Source organism: Pezoporus wallicus, unplaced genomic scaffold (genome assembly GCF_028554395.1).
Source record: "Pezoporus wallicus isolate ANWC-B61680 ecotype Strahan unplaced genomic scaffold, APGP_CSIRO_Pwel_v1 contig_8042, whole genome shotgun sequence".
Taxonomy (NCBI): Eukaryota; Metazoa; Chordata; class Aves; order Psittaciformes; family Psittacidae; genus Pezoporus; species Pezoporus wallicus.
This window is the reverse complement of record NW_026639380.1, coordinates 998,952-1,018,805: the sequence shown is the minus strand read 5'-3', so window position 1 is coordinate 1,018,805 and position 19,854 is coordinate 998,952. Positions and strand designations below refer to the sequence as shown.

At 35.5% G+C, this 19,854-nt stretch overlaps 1 protein-coding gene across 7 annotated transcripts in view; it reads right to left on the bottom strand.

The window, feature by feature from the left end:
- Positions 1-261: 261 nt before the first annotated feature.
- The window catches only part of RYR2 (ryanodine receptor 2), a 379,474-nt gene continuing 359,881 nt past the window's right edge, over positions 262-19,854 (bottom strand). For all 7 annotated transcript variants that reach the window (XM_057414543.1, XM_057414545.1, XM_057414546.1 and 4 more), the window contains 11 exons: positions 18,735-18,865; positions 18,087-18,129; positions 17,282-17,415; positions 12,025-12,085; positions 10,729-10,875; positions 9,540-9,674; positions 8,277-8,433; positions 6,079-6,143; positions 4,697-4,797; positions 3,284-3,335; positions 262-1,569 (listed from right to left, as the gene is read on the bottom strand). In XM_057414543.1, the coding sequence (XP_057270526.1) occupies positions 1,474-1,569; positions 3,284-3,335; positions 4,697-4,797; positions 6,079-6,143; positions 8,277-8,433; positions 9,540-9,674; positions 10,729-10,875; positions 12,025-12,085; positions 17,282-17,415; positions 18,087-18,129; positions 18,735-18,865 (1,122 nt within the window). In that variant the 3' untranslated portion in view covers positions 262-1,473. The remainder of the gene's footprint in view (positions 1,570-3,283; positions 3,336-4,696; positions 4,798-6,078; positions 6,144-8,276; positions 8,434-9,539; positions 9,675-10,728; positions 10,876-12,024; positions 12,086-17,281; positions 17,416-18,086; positions 18,130-18,734; positions 18,866-19,854) is intronic.

Genomic DNA, 19,854 nt, shown 5'->3' with positions numbered 1-19,854 from the left:
TGAAAGTATGGCTTTTAAGAATATGAAATTAGTACTTTTAAAGAATTATTTCTTTAGTTACAACTGAGTATTGATACAGCCAATTTATTTTATGAAAAAACTGTGGACTGTAAAGAAACAAGGTGGAGGAGCAGAACAGCAAAAAGTCCAGGAGAAAAAATACAGAACCAAAAGCTTTCATTAAGAAACTGCAGATTAATCCTGTTTTGAAATGGGTGTAATTAATTCAGGGATTAATAAAAAGACTCCATAACAAAGACCTTAAATGCTACCCAAACCAGCTTGTTTCCATTCTGAATCTCTCTTTTTATTTGCAAAGACTGGCATTACAATTGAAAAGGACTCAAAATGGAGTGATGTACACATCATTGGTATTTCATGATGCAACTGATGGAGTCCCTGAATGGATATTGCTTTGCTTTTAAAAAATAATTTAACAAGAAAATCTTCAATTCCACTAATCAATCACAGGTGGCAGAAATGAAAGAAAAAAAAAAATCAAAACTACTGTCAAATTCATAACATATACATTGTTGGCTGATGACATTTGTTCCAGATGTACAATAAAGCCCACAACACTTTATTACTATGGATATAATTATTGTGAATGTTTTTTCATGTTGATCAACTTGCTTCTGAAAGTTGGTTTTTTTTGATTGTTTTAAACTTGCATAATAAACATGCAATGAAACATTTCTTGTTAAAGTGTTTTTTGCAGTCATCTTGTTTTCAAACAAAGATTTCATAAAGTTGCAGTGTTGTATCAGAGCATTACCAAAATAAGAGCAAAAGCTAAAGAGGAGGGTAAATGTGAAACAAACTTGATGAGAATAACTCAATCTTGTCCTGAGACACTCCAGTCTTATTAAAAATATGTGCACAATCAAATCCCTTCCTCCCAAACCCACCAAAACCACAAATAAATATTAACTTGGAAGAAAGGGAAGACATAAAGAAAAAGAAATATGATGTCATCATGTACTCATCTTCTGCATAGCTCAACCCACATATAGTAAGGCACTATTTCCCCACAACTTAAGTGTCCACAACAATCTTTTACAGTGCTCTGTGAACTACATATAGTTCCTTCCAGGATGATGAAATAAACAGGTTTAATGAGTGTTGCTACCGTGTCACCCCATGTGTGATCTTATCGACAAGGGCATCATCTGGCAGTTTCAGAAATAAGCTGTCAAGTCTCTTCCTACGCGTGCATGTTATGTATAGGGATATCTTTTGTGTGTGCAAGTGGTTGGTTTGTTTTCCAGAGTTGCTGTTATTTTTCATTGTTCTTTAATCCAATGTTCTCAAAGCAAATACACAAGAAAATAAAAGCGCAGTTGGATCATTAAAAACAGAGCTTTGGTGCTCCAAAAAGCACACAGCTTTGGGGATTTAAGAAATCTGTTAGACATTCCCAAAGGAGCTGGGAAATACATGGACAAATTTTCATCTGGAAATCCTCATCTCAGCTTAGTTGAGCTGGTCTTCGTATTGTTTACGGAAGCAATCACCAGCAGGAAAAAATTCCCAGCAGCGTTCTTGGTACATTTTCCATACATAGGATTCCTGAAAGACAAACAATTTAAATAATTTAACTTGATTCAATAAACAAGCACCAACCATGACTTTTTCCCTTTTATTTATATACTGCTTCACTTTTTTGATTCCCTGCGTATCAGGTTGTTGTATATCATTCTACAAATTCACATTAACAATTTTGATTCATTAGAGTAGTTTCTTGATATTTGTTACCTAGAAAAAAAACACTGAAGAAACACATAGAAAAGAACTAGGTAGATCATTCCTATTGCACACCGAGGAGCACTGAAAAGCTCAATCAAAGCTGGTCATGAAACAAATACCAGGGTAAGTAGAATATTTTACGTCATAGAAATTTGACTGAATTTTTGCATTGGTCATTTCAAAACATGACTATACATTACATAAACTAAAACGGCCTTTAAAAGCATTTCTTAGAAGAGCAGTATTTTTCTGAATTAGCGGTGGCTTTTGGGGTTTGTTTTTTGTTTTTTGTTTTGGTTGGTTGGCTGTTTTTTTGTTTTTTTATTTTATTATGATTTGTTCAGGTAAGGGCTCTGTCTCTAGCAGACCAGAGAATGGTAAAGGATATATTAATTTATTTCCATTTTAATCACACCACTTAAATGCTTTTTATTATACAAATTCCATAGTTGAAAGGACATGTGTTATACAAGTTATAGCATCATAGACTCATCTAGCTTAGAAAAGACCTGTAACACCATTGAGTCCAACCATAAACCTAACACTGCCAAGTCCACCACTAAGCTTTGTCCCTAGAAATTACATAGCATAAATTACTCTCAGTTTTCAAATTATCAGCTAACAGTCTCAAACCTGAACACTTAGTAGAAATCTGGCTTCAGTGAACATAGGACTGTATGCCAATGTTAAAAAAAAAGCAAATAAAAAAGACTTTTTTTTAAAAATATCTCAGTTAGTATGAAATTCTCAAATGGATGTTCAAGAACAGCAAAGCAAATACATAAAATCTGATACTGGACAAGGCTGAGAAGATTTATATGAAGAAGATGACTATAATTTCCCAGTACACACATCAGAGTTCAGAAAGAGTAAACTACATTGATTTATAGCAAATCATCCCTCTGACCCAAATCTGTAGGGCTACGTATATGATGCTCTTAAGGTTTCCTTTTTTTTTCTGATCTGCAACATAGGAATATTTGCTTAGTCAGTTGCAAAACTTCTACTAGGAAAAAAAACAGTAGTCTGTAAATTTGAAACTTTTTTTTTTTACTAAGTATGCTTTAAGGAAGTTGAAGGAATCAGTAGAAGTTTGACAGAACAATAGCAAAGAAGAAATCTCCAGGTTTCTGCCACGGGTTTCATTTTAAATGTATACACAAGCTCTTTCATGTGGAGTTATCCATGAACATAGACAAGATTATATATCAATAACAGTAAAGGACAAAGACTATTAAAAAAGAATCAACAGGAAGAAATTATGAGTGCTGCTTTCATAAGATGCTTAAATGTTCTGTATTGTCTGTATTTATATTTTGTGAAAGTAACGATTTAGGAATAAAAGGTCAGATAACAAAATAGGAACAGAAAGCACTACAGAATTGATATTCAAACTAATATGAAGCAACCAAAGTCCTAAGAATTGTTTAGAAGAATGAGAAGTAAGTTACGTACCATATAGGGAGCTATTAATTAGAATATTCCTAATACAGTCTTATTTAAAACCTGTTTACATTCATAGAATTTATCAACCTACCTGTCCTGTATGCTCTGTTTCATCTTTGTTAATAAGATACATGAGAAAAAACCTACAAGCAAAGAAACAGTAATTATGAATACATTAGGCGACCCACAGAGGGATGGATATTTTTCGGATGTATGGTGATAATGCTGTTCATGAACTTACAAGTTCCAGAGTTCTATTTATGATAATATTCTCAGACATTAAATATACTTTCCTGAAACTCTTGACATTCAATCACTGTTCAATGAATAGTATGCTAAAATGTGAAAGATTCAGTTTGATTTACAGTAAATTGCAGCAGAGTTTAAAAGAAGATTTACTTAAACTTTTTAATTTAAAATTGTAATAAGACATTTTCTTGCCCAGAAGCACCAACTTGGAAGCAGACAGAGAACAGTCACTGGAGCTTTGATTAAGAGATTTCTCTTATTGAAATTATAGGCTGGAGATATTTTACTAGTGTATATAACTCAAGATCAACATGAGCAGAAAAGAACGTATAATTTTAAAAATACACTGGCCTTAGGGTTCTGGGCTAACAGACACTAGGTGATGATTTCAAAATTTCACTCATAATAGACATTCTTTCAAAATATATGTAAAAATATAAACAAAAATATGAACAAAAATGTCAAAAAACATTTCCTTAAGGTACGCACATAGAATGTTATTGTATGTTAATTGTGCAGTGCTTTGTAAGCAGGAACAAAATCCCACATGATGGTGTTTTCAATGTATTTTGTTTGTACAACATGTTTTTCAGGTGGAAGTTCTCTTTAGGAATGTTTGACTTTACATTAATCATTAATTTGTGCACATACAGTGCTAGTTCATAAACATCATAAATGTCAAAATCCATCCACTGCTTCAGGCTGACAGCACTATTATAAAAGTACACTTTGTCACTGGCTTTTCAAACTTATTTGACAGGAGAGAAACAGTATGATACACCGATTGTGGACCTGATAAGTGGCTTTATTTCCAGATTTAAAAAGACTGAGATCAGTGTCCCAGGCTTTCTTTGTCAGCCTCAACACTCCACTCCCAATATTTTGTCCAATGTAAGCTTTCCCTCTTTTATCTTACTCCTTTGCTTGTGCATTATTCTCTCCATCAGTCTCTAGGCCAGGTCATACTGTTGTTCTGCACCTTACACAACTCATTCACTTTTACAGCTCCACAGTAACATACTGAGTTCCTGGTTTCCATCTAGCTCACACAAACCTGGTGTGTCACAACCAAGCTGGAAACAAGGTAACAAAGTTTGTTCAATCCCCATTCCTATCCCCCCAGAATGATATATTCAGACAGTATGAGTGAACATTAAAGCCAAACAGTACTATTACTTATGCAAAAGAGCTAATCAGGTACTTTCAGAGTGCGAGGGTCATGACTTAGTGAGGAGTTCATTTTTACTGTACTCACAAATAATTGGCCAAGTTGTGCTCCTGTAGTGTGTGTGTTTCAAAGCCATGGGGCACTGTGTCAAAGTAGTCATTTCCTATTCCACAGATAAAGCACTTTGTCTAGGAGAAAGAATATAGAGCACTTCAACACTATATATAACCCTGTCCCCCTTTGAGAAAAGACCAATAAAAACGTAACAAGTTTCTTGAAAATAGCAATGCATTAAGTGTAATATGTGCTGAACAAAAAAGCTTTTCCTTTAATGATTGGGACTATGTACCTCAGACAAAACACTTGAATAAAAGTTTAACTGCCATCAGAATAGCTTCTTTGCCAGCTGCAAGTGATCAATTATCAGGAGAAAGAATGGCATACAATGGTCAAAGCTCATTTTGATTTTTTTTTTTCCCTTTAACACTGTAAGTAGCACTCACTGTAACATCCAGCAATATTTACCTCAATGCCTGCTGTGCTCGTTCAGCTGAAACTGACTGTGCTTAAAGTTCAGATTACAAAACATAGTAGGTTTGCAACACTTTCCCTAGGTGTTGTAGGCATATTTAAACAACAGCATAGAAAACTACCAAGTACGGGATACTTTCAGACTTAGATTAAAAGAACATAAGTCACCTGAACAAAGAAACTGAGATCTGAGATGAAGTGTAACATGACAGTGTTGACACTGTAGCCTGAAGATCCAAAAGACTTAAGTAGCCACAAGCATGTAATTCATTATAATATACAGAAATGTACAAAGATTTTTCTTGTTTATAAAAATGAAGATACAGGGATTAGTCTAAACTTTAAAAAGTCATGAGAAAAAAGGTGTTAGTCTTTTTGTGTGAATTTTTGTTAACTTATAAATGACAGCAAGAAACTGGCCACATTTGATCTGGAGGTATTTAAAAAATCCATACTAGGAATGGGAAAACAAATCCAAAATATACTTAGAGCAGAGTATCAGTTTAGACACCTTTGTTTATGTCCCATGCAAAAACACATACAAGATAGCACCTAGCACCTGTCAAAGCACAGCATACCTCTTTCATAGGAGGCAGCACAGAGTGGTAAATGCCATTCAAAACCTGGATGCTAGCAGAGTTTTCTCTTCGTAAAATAGTCTGAAAGGAATGTCACTGGGTACTAACAGAACTGCTTATGTAAGTTCTTATATTTTGTTACATATAAAAAAAGTCAATTAAAAAAAAATATCAGCTATTATGTCCATCTAATAAACTGAGATGTGACAGTAGAATCTCATCCAGGATATCTGACATTGGACCACGTACAGAACTGTATTTTCCTCTTAGTTTAAAATATTATCCACTAATATTTTGATTGAAAACAGATATTCATGAAACTTGAAAACAGGGTATAGTTTACCCATCGAATGTTCTTACCTCCATGTCTTCCTTAACTTGCTCTTGCTGATCTCTTAATTCACCAAAAGCATCAATAATTAAACCTAGGGTTTAAGTTAAAATTATAGTTAATGTTCAAGAACAGAACTGTGACAAAGAATATTTGGAAATCCAGGGATAACTCTGACAAAGAACATTAAACAAGAATCTTGTACAGAAATTCTAAAAGCCAATGTATACTTCAAAGACCAAAATAACATGTGAAGAAAAAATAGCAAGTTAAAGAACATGGCTATCAGTAACATCACTGAATCACAGAATGGTCAAGGTTGGAAGGGACCTCTGGCAATCACCTAGTCCAATCTCCCTGCTAACACAGGTTCACCTAGAGCAGGTTACACAGGGTCACATCCAGGTGGATTTTTAATATCTCCGGAGAAAGAAACTACAACCTCTCTGGGCAGCCTGTTCCAGTGCTCTGTTATGCTCAAAGTAAAAAAAACTTTTTCCTCACATTCAGATGGAACTTCGTGTGTTTCACTTTGTGCCCACTGCCCTGTATCTACCTGCTATTCAGCCAGCTCTCACTCCACCTCAGTGTCCACTCATCTAATCCACACTTCCTAACCTTACCTATAAGGATGTTATGGGAGACAGTGTCAAAAGGCTTGCTGAAGTCAAGGTCGAAAACATCCACTGCTCTTCCCTTATCTACCCAGCCAATCATTTCACCACAGAAGGCTATGAGATTTGTCAAGAAAGATTTCCCCTTGGTGAATCCACACTGACTACTCTTGATAACCTTCTTTTCCTTCACATGCTTACAGATAACATTCAAGATGAGCTGTTCCATCACCTTTCCAAGGACTAAGGTGAGATCAATCGGCCTGTAGTTTCCTGGGTTCTCCCTTCTTGCCCTTTCTGAAGGTTGGAGTGACACTGGCTTTCCTCCAGTCCTCAGGCACCTCTCCTGACTCTCCAAGATGATGGAGAGTGGCTTAGCAATAACATCTGCCAGCTCCTTCAGAACTTGTGGGTGTATCCCACCAAGGTCCATGGATCTGTGGGCATCAAGTTTGCCTAAATGATCTCTAACCTGATGCTCCTCAGCCAAGAGAAAGTCTTCCTTCCTCCAGACTTTACCTCTTGCCTCCAGGGTCTGGGATTCTTGATGGCTGGCCTTCGTAAAGACTGAAGCAAAGGAGGCACTTAGTAACTCCGCTTTCTCTGTATTCTTTGTCACAGCCAGCAGTATCATTTGGAATTATAAAATGTTTTATTTACAGTGCCAGAGTTCAGGGATTAATTACATGGCAGACGCAGAAAGGGTCATAGCAGTGTGAATTCTCTCTCATTACTGGAATGGGTTGCGCAGGGAGGTTGTGAATGCTCCATCCCTGGCAGTGTTCAAGGCCAGGTTGGACGAGGCCTTGGGTGATATGATTTGGCGTAAGGTGTCCCTGCCCACAGCAGGGGAGTTGGAACTAGATGATCTTAAGGTCCTTTCCAACCCTAACGATTCTATGAATCTATGATTCTATGATTATTGTTGTCATGCAGTACAAAGTTCCACTGTCAGAGCTTTATGGAAGTAAAAGGTCATTTCAGGGAGATACAGAAAGAAGAAGACAAACCACCACAAATTCTATGGCTCAGATTCTAAACTATTTATGGTTCTCCCTTTTCTTACACCAATACAAAGGACTAACTCCACAGTCACTACTGATACAGCTGTGCTGTAAAACTGATGAATACCAGATGAGAATTATACTCAAAGGTTGACAGCTACGGCTTCTACTCTTCAGCCACTCGCAAAATAAAGAAATAAACAGTATGAGATAGGCCACTTCAAACAAAAAAAAATTCTGCACCCTCCCAAAGCACTTTAAAAAACTTGCTTGAGTAAGAGTTATAAACAATTTACCACAAGCTCCAAGTCTTGCTGATTATTTACAGGAGGCTTTTAGAAAAGGCAATGAGAAGATAGAAACTGTAGTGATGCCAGTATTCTCACAGCAAGGAGCTTTTTTAGCTTCCACTGATCCTGTTAAAAGCCTGTCGATTTTCAAGAGACTAGAAAGAAGACAGTATGGATAAAAGCCAGATGGGTGTGATTTACTATATAAATCTGTGCTTCATGATACTCGCTGGCTGAATCTTAGGTGTGCAATTACCATAGCACTAAAATCTTTGTACTGCAAAATAACACTTTCAGTCCATGGATTACAAACATATACCTTGAATAATTGCAAGCAGGATGACGATCACAAAGAAGAAGAAAGTGATGTCAAAGATAATCCGATAGATTTCATATTCATCTCCTGCTGGATCCTCTATTTCATCACCAATGCCTCCACCAGCACGCACTCCAACATACATGTGAAACATGTAGCACTAGAAAACACAAAATAAAGGGGTACAATGTTTGTCTGCTGCAAAAAGTAAAAATACCCATTGTTGCAAATTCAGAAATTGGCAGAACTGGAACATGGTCTAGGAACTATACTATGTCAACTACTTAAATCATCTTTTTCTTCCCTTTGAGGTCGTGTATATTTCTGAGGGTGGTGAAATGCTGCTGTGCTGCATTGTTTCATGTTCTGTCATTACGCAACAGGTCAGAAAGATCACAGACTAAACTACCTTAAGACCAGCAGCAAACCATGATTCAGATACAATCGTTTCAGTAACGTACAAGTAGGAAAAGACATTACCATCCCCCCAAACCAAACAAACAAAAGCACAACCAAAAAACCCCAACCAAATGAAGAAAAAAAAAAAAACACAACCAACCAAAAAAAACACCACAACAAAAACAAAACCCACCAAAATTAGAGACTTGTGAAGAAGACAGGCTAGTTTGTAATGAAAAGATTCTGAGACTAATACTGTGAAACAATGATCTGATAAATGGTTTAACAGGTCTCTCAGTATAGTTATGTGTGATGCCAGCAATGCAAAATTTCCAGCTTATCGTGCTATAATTTAACAGAAAATTATGAAACCATTGTCAGAGGTCAAGAGCAGGGGATTGGTTCCTTTTCTTTAAAGTAGCTTTGCAAACTACAAGTCCAAAGTTCTCACTCCCTATCAGAAAGTAGCAATGACAATAACAGTAACTTTTAAATGGTGTCAGTTCCCTAGAGGAGTTCAATATTACATGATATATTGAAATAGATCTAACTTTGTTGTACAAGACTATCCTTTTACAAGGACAGTAATAGCAACACATTTTAGAAATTCTTTGTGGTTTAACCTCTACCTACCATCCACAACTGCAAAGCCATCACGTCTTCTATTCATTTACAGATGTGTTTTTTTAACATACACAGGGTATACTCTAGGTGTTAGGGATTGTATTTGCATTTGTTCCTTTGCCTTCAAATATAGTCTTTCCTATCAATGTCTAATGACATGACAGTATGAATAGGAATTACAAAAAGATCAGGACAAAACCACAACAGTTCAAGAAAAAATCCAGAAAGCAAAATAAGACTTACTGTTAGCATATCATCACATTTCATGTCTGGCATATCACCATCTTCACTCTTGTTGTAGAACTTGCGGAAAAAATTGAATGCCACTACTGTATACAAGTATACTACTACTGCCAGTAATCCCACTGTTAGAACAAGCTGGAAGACAAAATTATAGAGTGGATATAACACCACCGTGTAATTATGCTATACAATTTTCTTTGAGAGAAGGAAAGTAACAATAATTTGTATGTACTAGCAGAAGGAAAACTTTACTTTTTATCTGTCTTGTATCCTTGTAATATGTGGTAATAAATCTGCATACTTTCATGCAAATGTGCATTTCACCTGTTTTATTTTGAAGGAAAACAATGCTTTAGAACCACAACTACAAAGACAAATCTTGCAAAATCTAATGCATACATACACAGTCAAGAAATGCATTAGAATTATATAATCCCCACACGATCAGACAAAAACATCTGAAAGTTTACTACCTAATAGTACTGCTATTAATATTACCTATTGTATAATTATGTTAGAGTACTTCCACTCATTTCATACTAAAACAATTTTGTTTACATCTATGAAATCACACATAAAACTAACTATTCCTAATATTATAATATCTACCTCACAGAAGCAGCAAGAAATGCCCCACTGCTCAACTGCAGCGTCATTAAAATTTTGCCTTGAGCTTTACAGAAAGCAGCTGGAAGTGAACTGCAATATCCTGCAAATTGGTATTTCTCTTGCATAGCTGCCAATGGGATTTGGAACTAAAAAGTTCCCAATTATAAAAAATGTCCCCTCACTTCATACATAATTAGATAATGTACAAAACTTCAGGACTATTCTTAATTTCAGATTTCATAGCTTCTGTAGAAAAAAAATTATCATCAAAAAGCTGAGTTTCTCAAACAGTCCTCTAACAGAAACAGTAACTCCCAACTGGACCTGTCTTTAGATGAAGTGAAAAAAAATTTAACAGCAACTTTATGACACAGTTGCTTGTAACAGTGAGCTACTGTCATATATCCTAGTCCCACTTTCTTATGCCTATAAACACCATTGGCTAGTTGCCCCACTAACCTAAGTTCTAAACTTTACAATGAAAAAACAATTCTGTTGCCAATCTGCAGAGCACCTGAGTTAAGTCACGAACAAATCTGCCCTGCAAGTGAAAAAGCTGGAAAGAGATGACAGCTGATACCTGTTTACCATTGTGGGTCACTGATGACAGGATAGTTCGTAATGTCTTGAATCCCATTGCAATGTCAAGGAGATGAGCAGCAAAGAAAAAATTGTTGTAATGGCCAAGGACTGACATGGTCATGTACCACGCTAGGTAAAGGAAAGACTAACAGAAAAAAACAAGTACATCACAAAATAAAACTCATTGCCTATTATCTTTAACTTAATTCAAAACACTAAAGAAATTGCTTGACTGCTCTTTAAATAGATTTTTTTCTTTTTTAACATGGAATTTGCTTGGGATCTGTAAGAATTTTCTCTGTGCAAAAAATTTTAAATCAGCATACAAAAAGCTCACAAGACATGGTCAAAATTGACGTATTCTAAATTTGAACTTGTAAAAACTAATTTTGAAATTGCCAAGCCCTTATATTTAAATGTTTGCAATGTAAATTTTTTTCTGATTTAAATGATTTATGAATTTCTAAATAATTACATTTAAATATTAAATCACGAAGGCAATTAATGACATGAAAAGACTGTAAGCAACAAAAGGAATTTAATAGTTCAAACTACTACAGCTACTACTTAAACATGTAAGTATTATTGAAGTAGTTTACTATTACTACAAATGTTAATTTCAGCATTTGCGCTATCATTTAATTTTTATTGGACTTACATGTTTATAACAGAAATTAGAGTCCCTCCCTTAGAGAAAGAAAACCCAACAAATGAATACTGAACAAACTACAGATCATGCTGTCAGTAGACCTGGTAACTTACTGTTCTAGTCTTTCTCATCTAAAGTCAGGTTACACTTTCATTCCCCTAGTTCTAAAATTGTTTGTTATCCAACCATTTTTTCCACCAGCAATAAAGCTGAGCTAGGCAAGCAATAATTGTAAGACTCAAATTTTCCACATACATTAACTATACCAATCAGATTAAGCGCCAGGAATTTTCAAACGTTCATAAGGTTTATGAACAATACGAAAAATGGCAGTTAGAATTTAAATAGTTTTCAAATTCTACAGTGCAGTTCTTGCTTATTGCTTCTGAATAAAGCACATCAGAAGGGGATAGGAATTGACCAAATAATCCAAAACCCGTGCAACTGGGAATAGATTTCAGCAATGTCTTTCTAAGCGTCTAAGATTTTCTTCACCTATGCAATAAATTAAATACAATCCAGAGTATTTCATACCTCCCTTTGAAGCACTTCGGGCTAACAAGTGTATATTGCCTTGTAGAAAGTTAATATATACATACATGTGCAGACATATATATACACACAAACATACTCTCATAAACTTACATTATCAGTGAAAACAACTCCTAATTTCCACATCTGATACTTAACATCAATGGAATTTAGCCTGCAAAAATAAATAAATGAGCTTCATTTTACAACACAAAAAAACCCAGCTGATCTATTTCTCCAAAAGCTGAAATACATCAGAACCTTGTTCTAATTCAATTCACATTTTACTCTGGAATGGACCCGTCAAAAAAACAAAACCAAAACCAAAAAACAATAAAGAAACAAAACAAATAAACAAACAAAAAAAACCCACAAAAACAAAAAATGGGGACAGAAAATATGTATAGATACTGGTTTGGATTCATCAAAATAATGCTGATTGATGTCTGCAATGTTATCATATGCACACAAGTGAAATGAACTTTGTAATACATGGAAAAAAAGAGATTTTTTTTTTTTTTTCCCCATGTTACCTATCTAAGCCTAAAGTCAAAAAGGTCAGAGAATCTGGAACCCAAAAATACCACTTTTACACCATTACTTATGATAGTATATTATGATACCTTTGGGTGACACAATTAGATGACATTAAAGACAAACAAAGGAGTTGAAATGAATCTTGAAGCCTATATCCTCTGCTTTTCCCACTAATATCAGGATAAATGTGAATGAGAGAAATGTACATTAAAAGCTCTTGCAGAAAAGGACCTGGGGTTCTTGGTGGATTGCAAGTTGAACATAAGCCAGCAACGCACACTCACTGCAAAGTAGGCTAACGGTACTTTGTGCTCCACGAGGATGGCTGCCAACAGGTCAGGGAAGGTTACCCTTCCCCTCTAACTTGGCACTGGTAAGGCCACACCTGGAATGCTGGGTGAAGGTCTGGGATCCCAGTTTCTTCCACAGTTTTTTTTCTTTGTTGTATTAGCCTTCCACTGCTCTCTTCAGCAAACTATCATGTTGTACAGACTGGTACTGTAAACTGTTCTCTCCAAATTTTCTACTTGTATTTCTTTGATTAATACCTTTAAATATTAATCCTCTTCCCACTCTATCAACATAAATAAATATCTCAACTTTAGGCTACATTTTTTGCACTAGAATTAAAACCATTAACTCACTTGAAGCACTTTTTTTATCCGCTATAGAGAAGTAATACAACTTAGCAAACACAATGCATACTTGACTTTTTCTTTTTGGAAAGGCTTGGATCATGTGTAGTAAATCAATGAAAAAAAAATCTAAAAAATCTGGATCATAATTCAGGAGCAAATATAAATAATATCATGAAAAATGTCATCTGTTCTACTTTTATCCTTAAAATGTGAGTGAATTTAGTGTTCCTAAAGAGATGCTGACAGTAACTAAACAAGTGGAAATAATGCTGACAGATGTAATACAGCCGCCAGATACGAAAGCATATAGTACTTCTATGCCTCATGTTTATATGGAATTATCTGAAGCCTTAGAAGGAATAGCAAGAGTTAAACCCTGGCTTACTTAAGGTCTGAATGGGTTGCTCAAGGAAGCTGTGAATGCCCCATCCCTGGCAGTGTTCAAGGCCAGGTTGAACAGAGCCTTGGGTGACATGGTTTAGTGTGAGGTGTCCCTGTCCATGGCTGGGGTTTGGAACTAGATGATCTGAAGGTCCTTTCCAACCCTAACGATTCTATGAGTTTATGATTCTATAGCCGAAGCCACTAATAACATAAAGTTAAGAGTTTTATTTGAATATTACTCTACTAAGGAATACTTTGCCACTCAAATACCAAAATCCTACTTGTATTACATTCTTTTATTTCCTCTTTAATACAATAAAACATTAACACCATTTTTACACATAAAGCTGTAAGGCAAAAGAGTCAAGTTGAGCCTCCTGTAAAATAGTACAAACACTACATATATAGAAATGGAGCTACTAAATTGAAAAAAGCATTAAATCAAACTTAGCTCAAGGTCTCTATTCCAAAGAGTCTACAGCCTATTTTAATTAAGAATTCATTTTTCTTTCTGAGGAGTATTAGTCCACTTGAACAAAAAGGGAAAAGCAGAAGAAATGTAGTAGAAGTTTTCTGATTTATGAAAGATTTGATCCTTGCTTTCAAATTTTCCCAAGGCAGGACTTTCATACATACATTTTACTTCTATGCAGAAAATGTTTAGATTATACAATAACTCCTTTAGGGTCATTTTTTTTGCCCTTTATTAGCAGTGAATTATAGTCATTTGCCTCCACTGAACTTTCACAGGCCTATACATTCAGCTCAGAGCAGGCAAAAGAGTATGTTATATTATTTATGCTCTGTAAAGAAAGAAATAACATAGGCATAGAGACTAATGGTGAATTCTAGAGTCTCTTATCTGGTTAAATAAGATTCAACAGACTTGAACTTTCTTTTTTTTTAACCATTTATTTTATTTCTGTTTCTTTTTTTTTTTTATTGTACACAAAGGCAACAAACTACTAGGTTAACAAATCAAGAACATATACAGAATCCTAGAATGGTTTGTGTTGGAAGGAACCTGCCATGAACAGGGACACCTCCCACTAGACCAGGTTGCTCAAAGCCACATCCAACCTGGCCTTGAACACTGCCAGGGATGGGGCAGCCACAACTTCTCTGGGCAACCTGACCTGATCCAGTGCCTCCCGACCCTCACACTGAACTTCTCATGAGGTGTCACAAAACTTTTTTAAAGAATGAGAGCTGATCACAGGTTTCTAGGCACATTGATGGCATGGTTAGCAATTGGTTTTGCTTCATTAGTCCTCTATGATAGACAGCAACTCTGTGGAAACAAAAACCTAAGAGTTTATCTAAGTTTCTTCCATGGTGATTCCATCCATAGTGGGTGACATTTACTGTCTGATTAGGATTGCAGAGATGATATTTGTATAACAAACAAATCTACATACACTAGAGAAATAAAAATGACACGTTGTTTTTTTTTTTTCTTTCAATTTTACAAGGGTGGAAAGATACATCTATAACAAAACTTGCATTCATATCTTGAAAGAAATTATTAGAATCATACTAGTCTCAAAGGTGCTCAGATACTACAGAGTACTCAAAGATGAATCTAGCATGCTTCCATTTCACCAAACGCAGGAATGCTTCTTGAACATTTAAATGGCTTCTCCAACAACAGTCTAGCACAGGTAAGAGGTGCTGATACAATTTTCTATAAAAAATTTTCCAGTCCCAAATTTGAGTTATTAAAGAAATCAAAATTCACAGGAAACTGTCCTAGCATGAAAACAAAACAAAAAAAGAGTAAAAAATATTAAGAACAGTTTCTCACTCAAACACTGTTTAGTAAAGTATTTGGGTGGCAAAATGAAACAAAACCTCCTGAAATTTATTTCCGAAATTATTATTGTAGCAATTGCTTACTTTATTCTGACCCAATACCACTCACTCCTAGTGTCTGACATATTCTTGTGACCATATTCCACCTATTCATTTGTCTCATACATGAAATACCACAAACAGGACTGCTTATGGACAGGACTGTTCATTTTTCCGTATCTTAATTTTTAAAGTACAGCTGATATGGATAGCAAAGAAATGATGACATGCATAATACTGCATTGACCTGTTTATTTCTTCTCACTCCTTTGATCAAGTAGCAAAAAGACTAAAAAGAGTATGAGATCATACAGAATTTAAGCTCTAGGGCAATGAATCAAAAAGGAACAGTATGGTTTCAAGTTTCTCTTGAAATATCATTGTGTAGTATTGGTTTAGATTACTTTCCTAGACTGAATGAAATTTGACTCCTGCATTACTGAACAGGTTGTCGTACACTGTAGTACGGTAGTTGTAGTAGCAGCTGAGTTTAGCGAAAGTGAAGGATGGCATGGCGTGAGAATGCACAGTGGGAATAAACGGTACGAAAATTGTGAGACATTGCCTGTGTTATCTTTGGCTGCCACCTGCACTAGTATTTCATCACCTTTAACAACACCTAGACATTTTACAGCTTCTTTCTTAAGGCCTACTGCATTCAGCTGTTCCAAGTATAACTTTGTAAGTTTTCAGAAGTTATTCTTCCCTTCAAAAAAAAGTAAAAATCCTCAGGCAATCAAATGATGCTAACATTAACTGGAATCAGAAAACTCTGAACTATTCAGGTTGAATCATTTTAATGTTTGTACATCAGAGCTGTTCAGAGCTCCTACATGGCATTGCCAGCTGAGGAACAGCTATCATTATTTCAATTTCAAACAGAAAAATAGCCTTGCAGCAGTATTTAACCTTTTTCCAAAATGACAGACAAACTAAAACTGGGAAGATTCAGTTTTAATTAGTTAGCTCATTGCATGAACTTTCTGAACAGGTATTGAATTTTTTTGTTAAAGTTCCTTTCACACTGTTTCAGGAGGCTAATCTAACAGAGAATACAGTTAAGAAAGATACCGTATGAAAATATGATCATTCTTACCAATTAATGAATTTAAACGTAGGTGTTTCGGAAGATTTTTTTGTTAATATTACTATTAATACAATAGAAAGAATTCTTCAGATTAGAAACATTCACTACTTATAACTGAGGCAACTGGGTAGGAAATACTATAATTTTTATTGCGCTGTGTAGAAATAGTGTTCCTTTTATGCTAGGCACTGAACATGAACATTGTGATATGTCATAGAAAACGGTGCCAGTTGACCATTATAAAAAGAAAGCATTGAACTAAACCAAACCAAACTAGTGAGTTACTAGGTGTCTTCCAGTTGTCTGTTGGTCTTAGAGATCATAGAATCATAGAATAGTTTGGGTTGGAAAGAACCTTAAGATCATCTAGCTCCAACGCCCCTGCCATGGGCATGGACACCTCCCACTAAACCATGCCACCCAAGGCTTCGTCCAACCTGGCCTTGAACACTGCCAGGGATGGAGCATTCACAACCTCCCTGGGCAACCCATTCCAGTGCCTCACCACCCTAACAGGAAAGAATTTCCTCCTTATATCCAAGCTAAACTTCCCCTGTTTAAGTTTGAACCCATTACCCCTTGTCCTATCACTACAGTCCCTAATAAAGAGTCCCTCCCCAGCATCCTTATAGGCCCCCTTCAGATACTGGAAGGCTGATATGAGGTCTCCACTCAGCCTTCTCTTCTCCAAGCTGAACAGCCCCAACTTTCTCAGCCTATCTTCATACGGAGGTGCTCCAGTCCCCTGATCATCCTCGTGGCCCTTGTGATTTTAACACACAAAAAGAAAACCCAAACCAAAAAATAAACCTCAACCCAAACAAAAAAAAAACAACAAAACAAACAAACAAAAATCAGACAAACAAACGCTTACACAGCAGATAAGGAGCTATCCTTCTTTGGTTTCTTCTTTTCTCGAGCATCACTAAAATCGAGAGCAGCTTTGTCCATTCCTAGTAGCTCACTGATCCTGTCACGGCCATAGAACTCACCGTATTTATCCATGACCTAAAGTTAGGAGGAATATTCAAGAGAATCAGTTGGGTGGACCATCCGGTTTTTAGCTTGGTTTTTGAATTCAAGAGGCTTAGCATACACAAACATTTTCATCTCTTTGTTTCCATCTGTCTCTCATATCAGTCAATAATTTATTTTTTTTTTCTGCTCATTTGCAGTCAATCCAATTGAGGCAAAATATGGTGTCAAACAGAAGCTTTTCCTACTTATTTAGTGAAAACAGGAAGAGGAAAGCAATCAGCCAGAAGGAGAATAACTTAACATCATCACCAACAGAAATTACACTGTGAGGTCATAAAGGAAAGGTATGTTTTGAACATCCTACCTACATGAAAAGGTCTGTTTAAAATAATAATTCTTAGACAGTATTTGACCCCTACTAGTTATTTCTTTTAAGAAAAAAAACAACAAACCAAACCAAAATTAAAAAAAAAAAATGACTAAACATATTTAATTGGCTTAAAAAGGTTTCTAAAATAACCCAAGTGTCTTGATTAGGAATTCTAGAGATTTTTTATTTTTTTCCTTTTAAGGGGAAGTATTTCACATTGAAATAGTTGTAAAAATGTCATCACTTATTAATTAACCCCACTGAATTATTTTATGATCTTATTTTTGTTAGTTAATTATGCTTCATATATATTTTTTAAAATAAGCCTTACCTTTCTTTTCACAAATTTGTCCCAGTAGTTATTTGGAAAAGACCTGAAAATTACAGATAAACAAGATTACATTTTAGACAGTCATGAGAAGATGTAGTCATGACTATGATGTCATAAAAATTACAAACATTTAATTTCTAAGAGGCTCTTTGTTGTTGCTATTGTCACCTAGTCATTTGTAAAGTCATTGGAATGAGTTTCCAACTGACACTCAGCCTAACCATGTTAATGTGGCTGACAAAGAGCGGCAAAGCCGATGCCTGCAGACAGGGTTCTAAAGTCAGGACCTTAAATATGTTCCCTGAGAGCCTCCAACACACACTAAAAGGATGCAAAGCACAGCTCATTTTTGAACTGACAGCAATACAAAATTATCACTCTGCTTGAAAAAAAAAAAAAAAAAAAGTCTTTTTGTTCTTTCATGAAACAGAGATGATTTTAAAGGAAAACCCCAGGAATGAATAAGATTAAAAACTAATAGCAAACATTAGCATAATAGATGCCTGAAATACTTTGTATACCCTTGCTAGTAATACATCCCTAACTGGCGTTTATTTCAGACAAGATGGATGATCAACTATATAATTATGGAGACTGAAGAACAATTCCTTGAAAAGCAATAAAGAGATGGAGCAGATAAAAACTCACTGTGTGTTGATTACAAGTCTATCCCACTGTCCCTTAATATCATCTTCTGATGGCTGTTCAGTTATATACAACCCATCGAATTCCAATTTCCTTGCTACTTCCTTTTCTCTCTTAAAAATAACCAGTGGAACCTGCCATTGAAAATGATATCAGGAATTATTTAAAATGCACTGACAAGTCTGCAAATTTTTGAGAAAAGCTGGTTGTTATGAAAAATTAAGTATGAGAACTAAACAAAACAAAAGTAGTATTTAAAAAAATTAAGTCTTGACAATTGAATAGAACACCTCAAAAGTATAGGTGCACAAGGACCTGGTCATTGAGAATCATATAACTACAGTGTACCATACAGTTGTGAAAAGATGTCCAAAAATCCTGAAAAGGGATCCTTCAAATAAAATTTGAAGATCTTTCAGTTCTATGCAGTTATTAGAGCTAGACAAATGAAAGAGAGCTAAAATAAAAATACTTTTTAAAATGCTTAGAATTTGGGATCCCACTTTTGGATTGCATTTTGATACCCAGAGCTGTCAGAGGCTGTCTTTCATTTGATAAAGAATTCTTGAGGTTTCATAGTGGGAAGCAAAGCAGTGGTTTCACAGCACAGAGCAAAGATAGATCAGAAGCAGTAAAAAGAAAAAAAACCTTAGATCACATTCACATTCCATATACTTGATTTTTGCTCTGTAGTTCTTTGCCAGCAGTTGAGATGCCTGAGCAGTAAGGATCAGGCTTTATCCACAAATCTCTTTCATCAGCTGGCTGACATTCAAAGCACACTCCAAGAAAGCAGGTGTAACTGGAGTGGATTTTGCTTAGAAATCTTTTACCACAAAAAAATAAAACATACCTTTCCCTGGAATTATTTCACAGGTCCCTAAAATTCACCCACCTTGCTTTACTGTCCTTGACTGTACTACTAGTCAAGACAGAGCACAAGTATACTGAAATAGTAATTATAAAAATTAGACTGCTCAAGAAACATGGTGATTGCATTAGATACGATAACAAGTTTGAATCTTTCACACAGCTGAGAAAAACGTAGTGAATTCCATGCAAAGCAATCTCCAGAAGCAAACACATCATACACGGACATGTAGTTACGAAGATTTTCAATTCT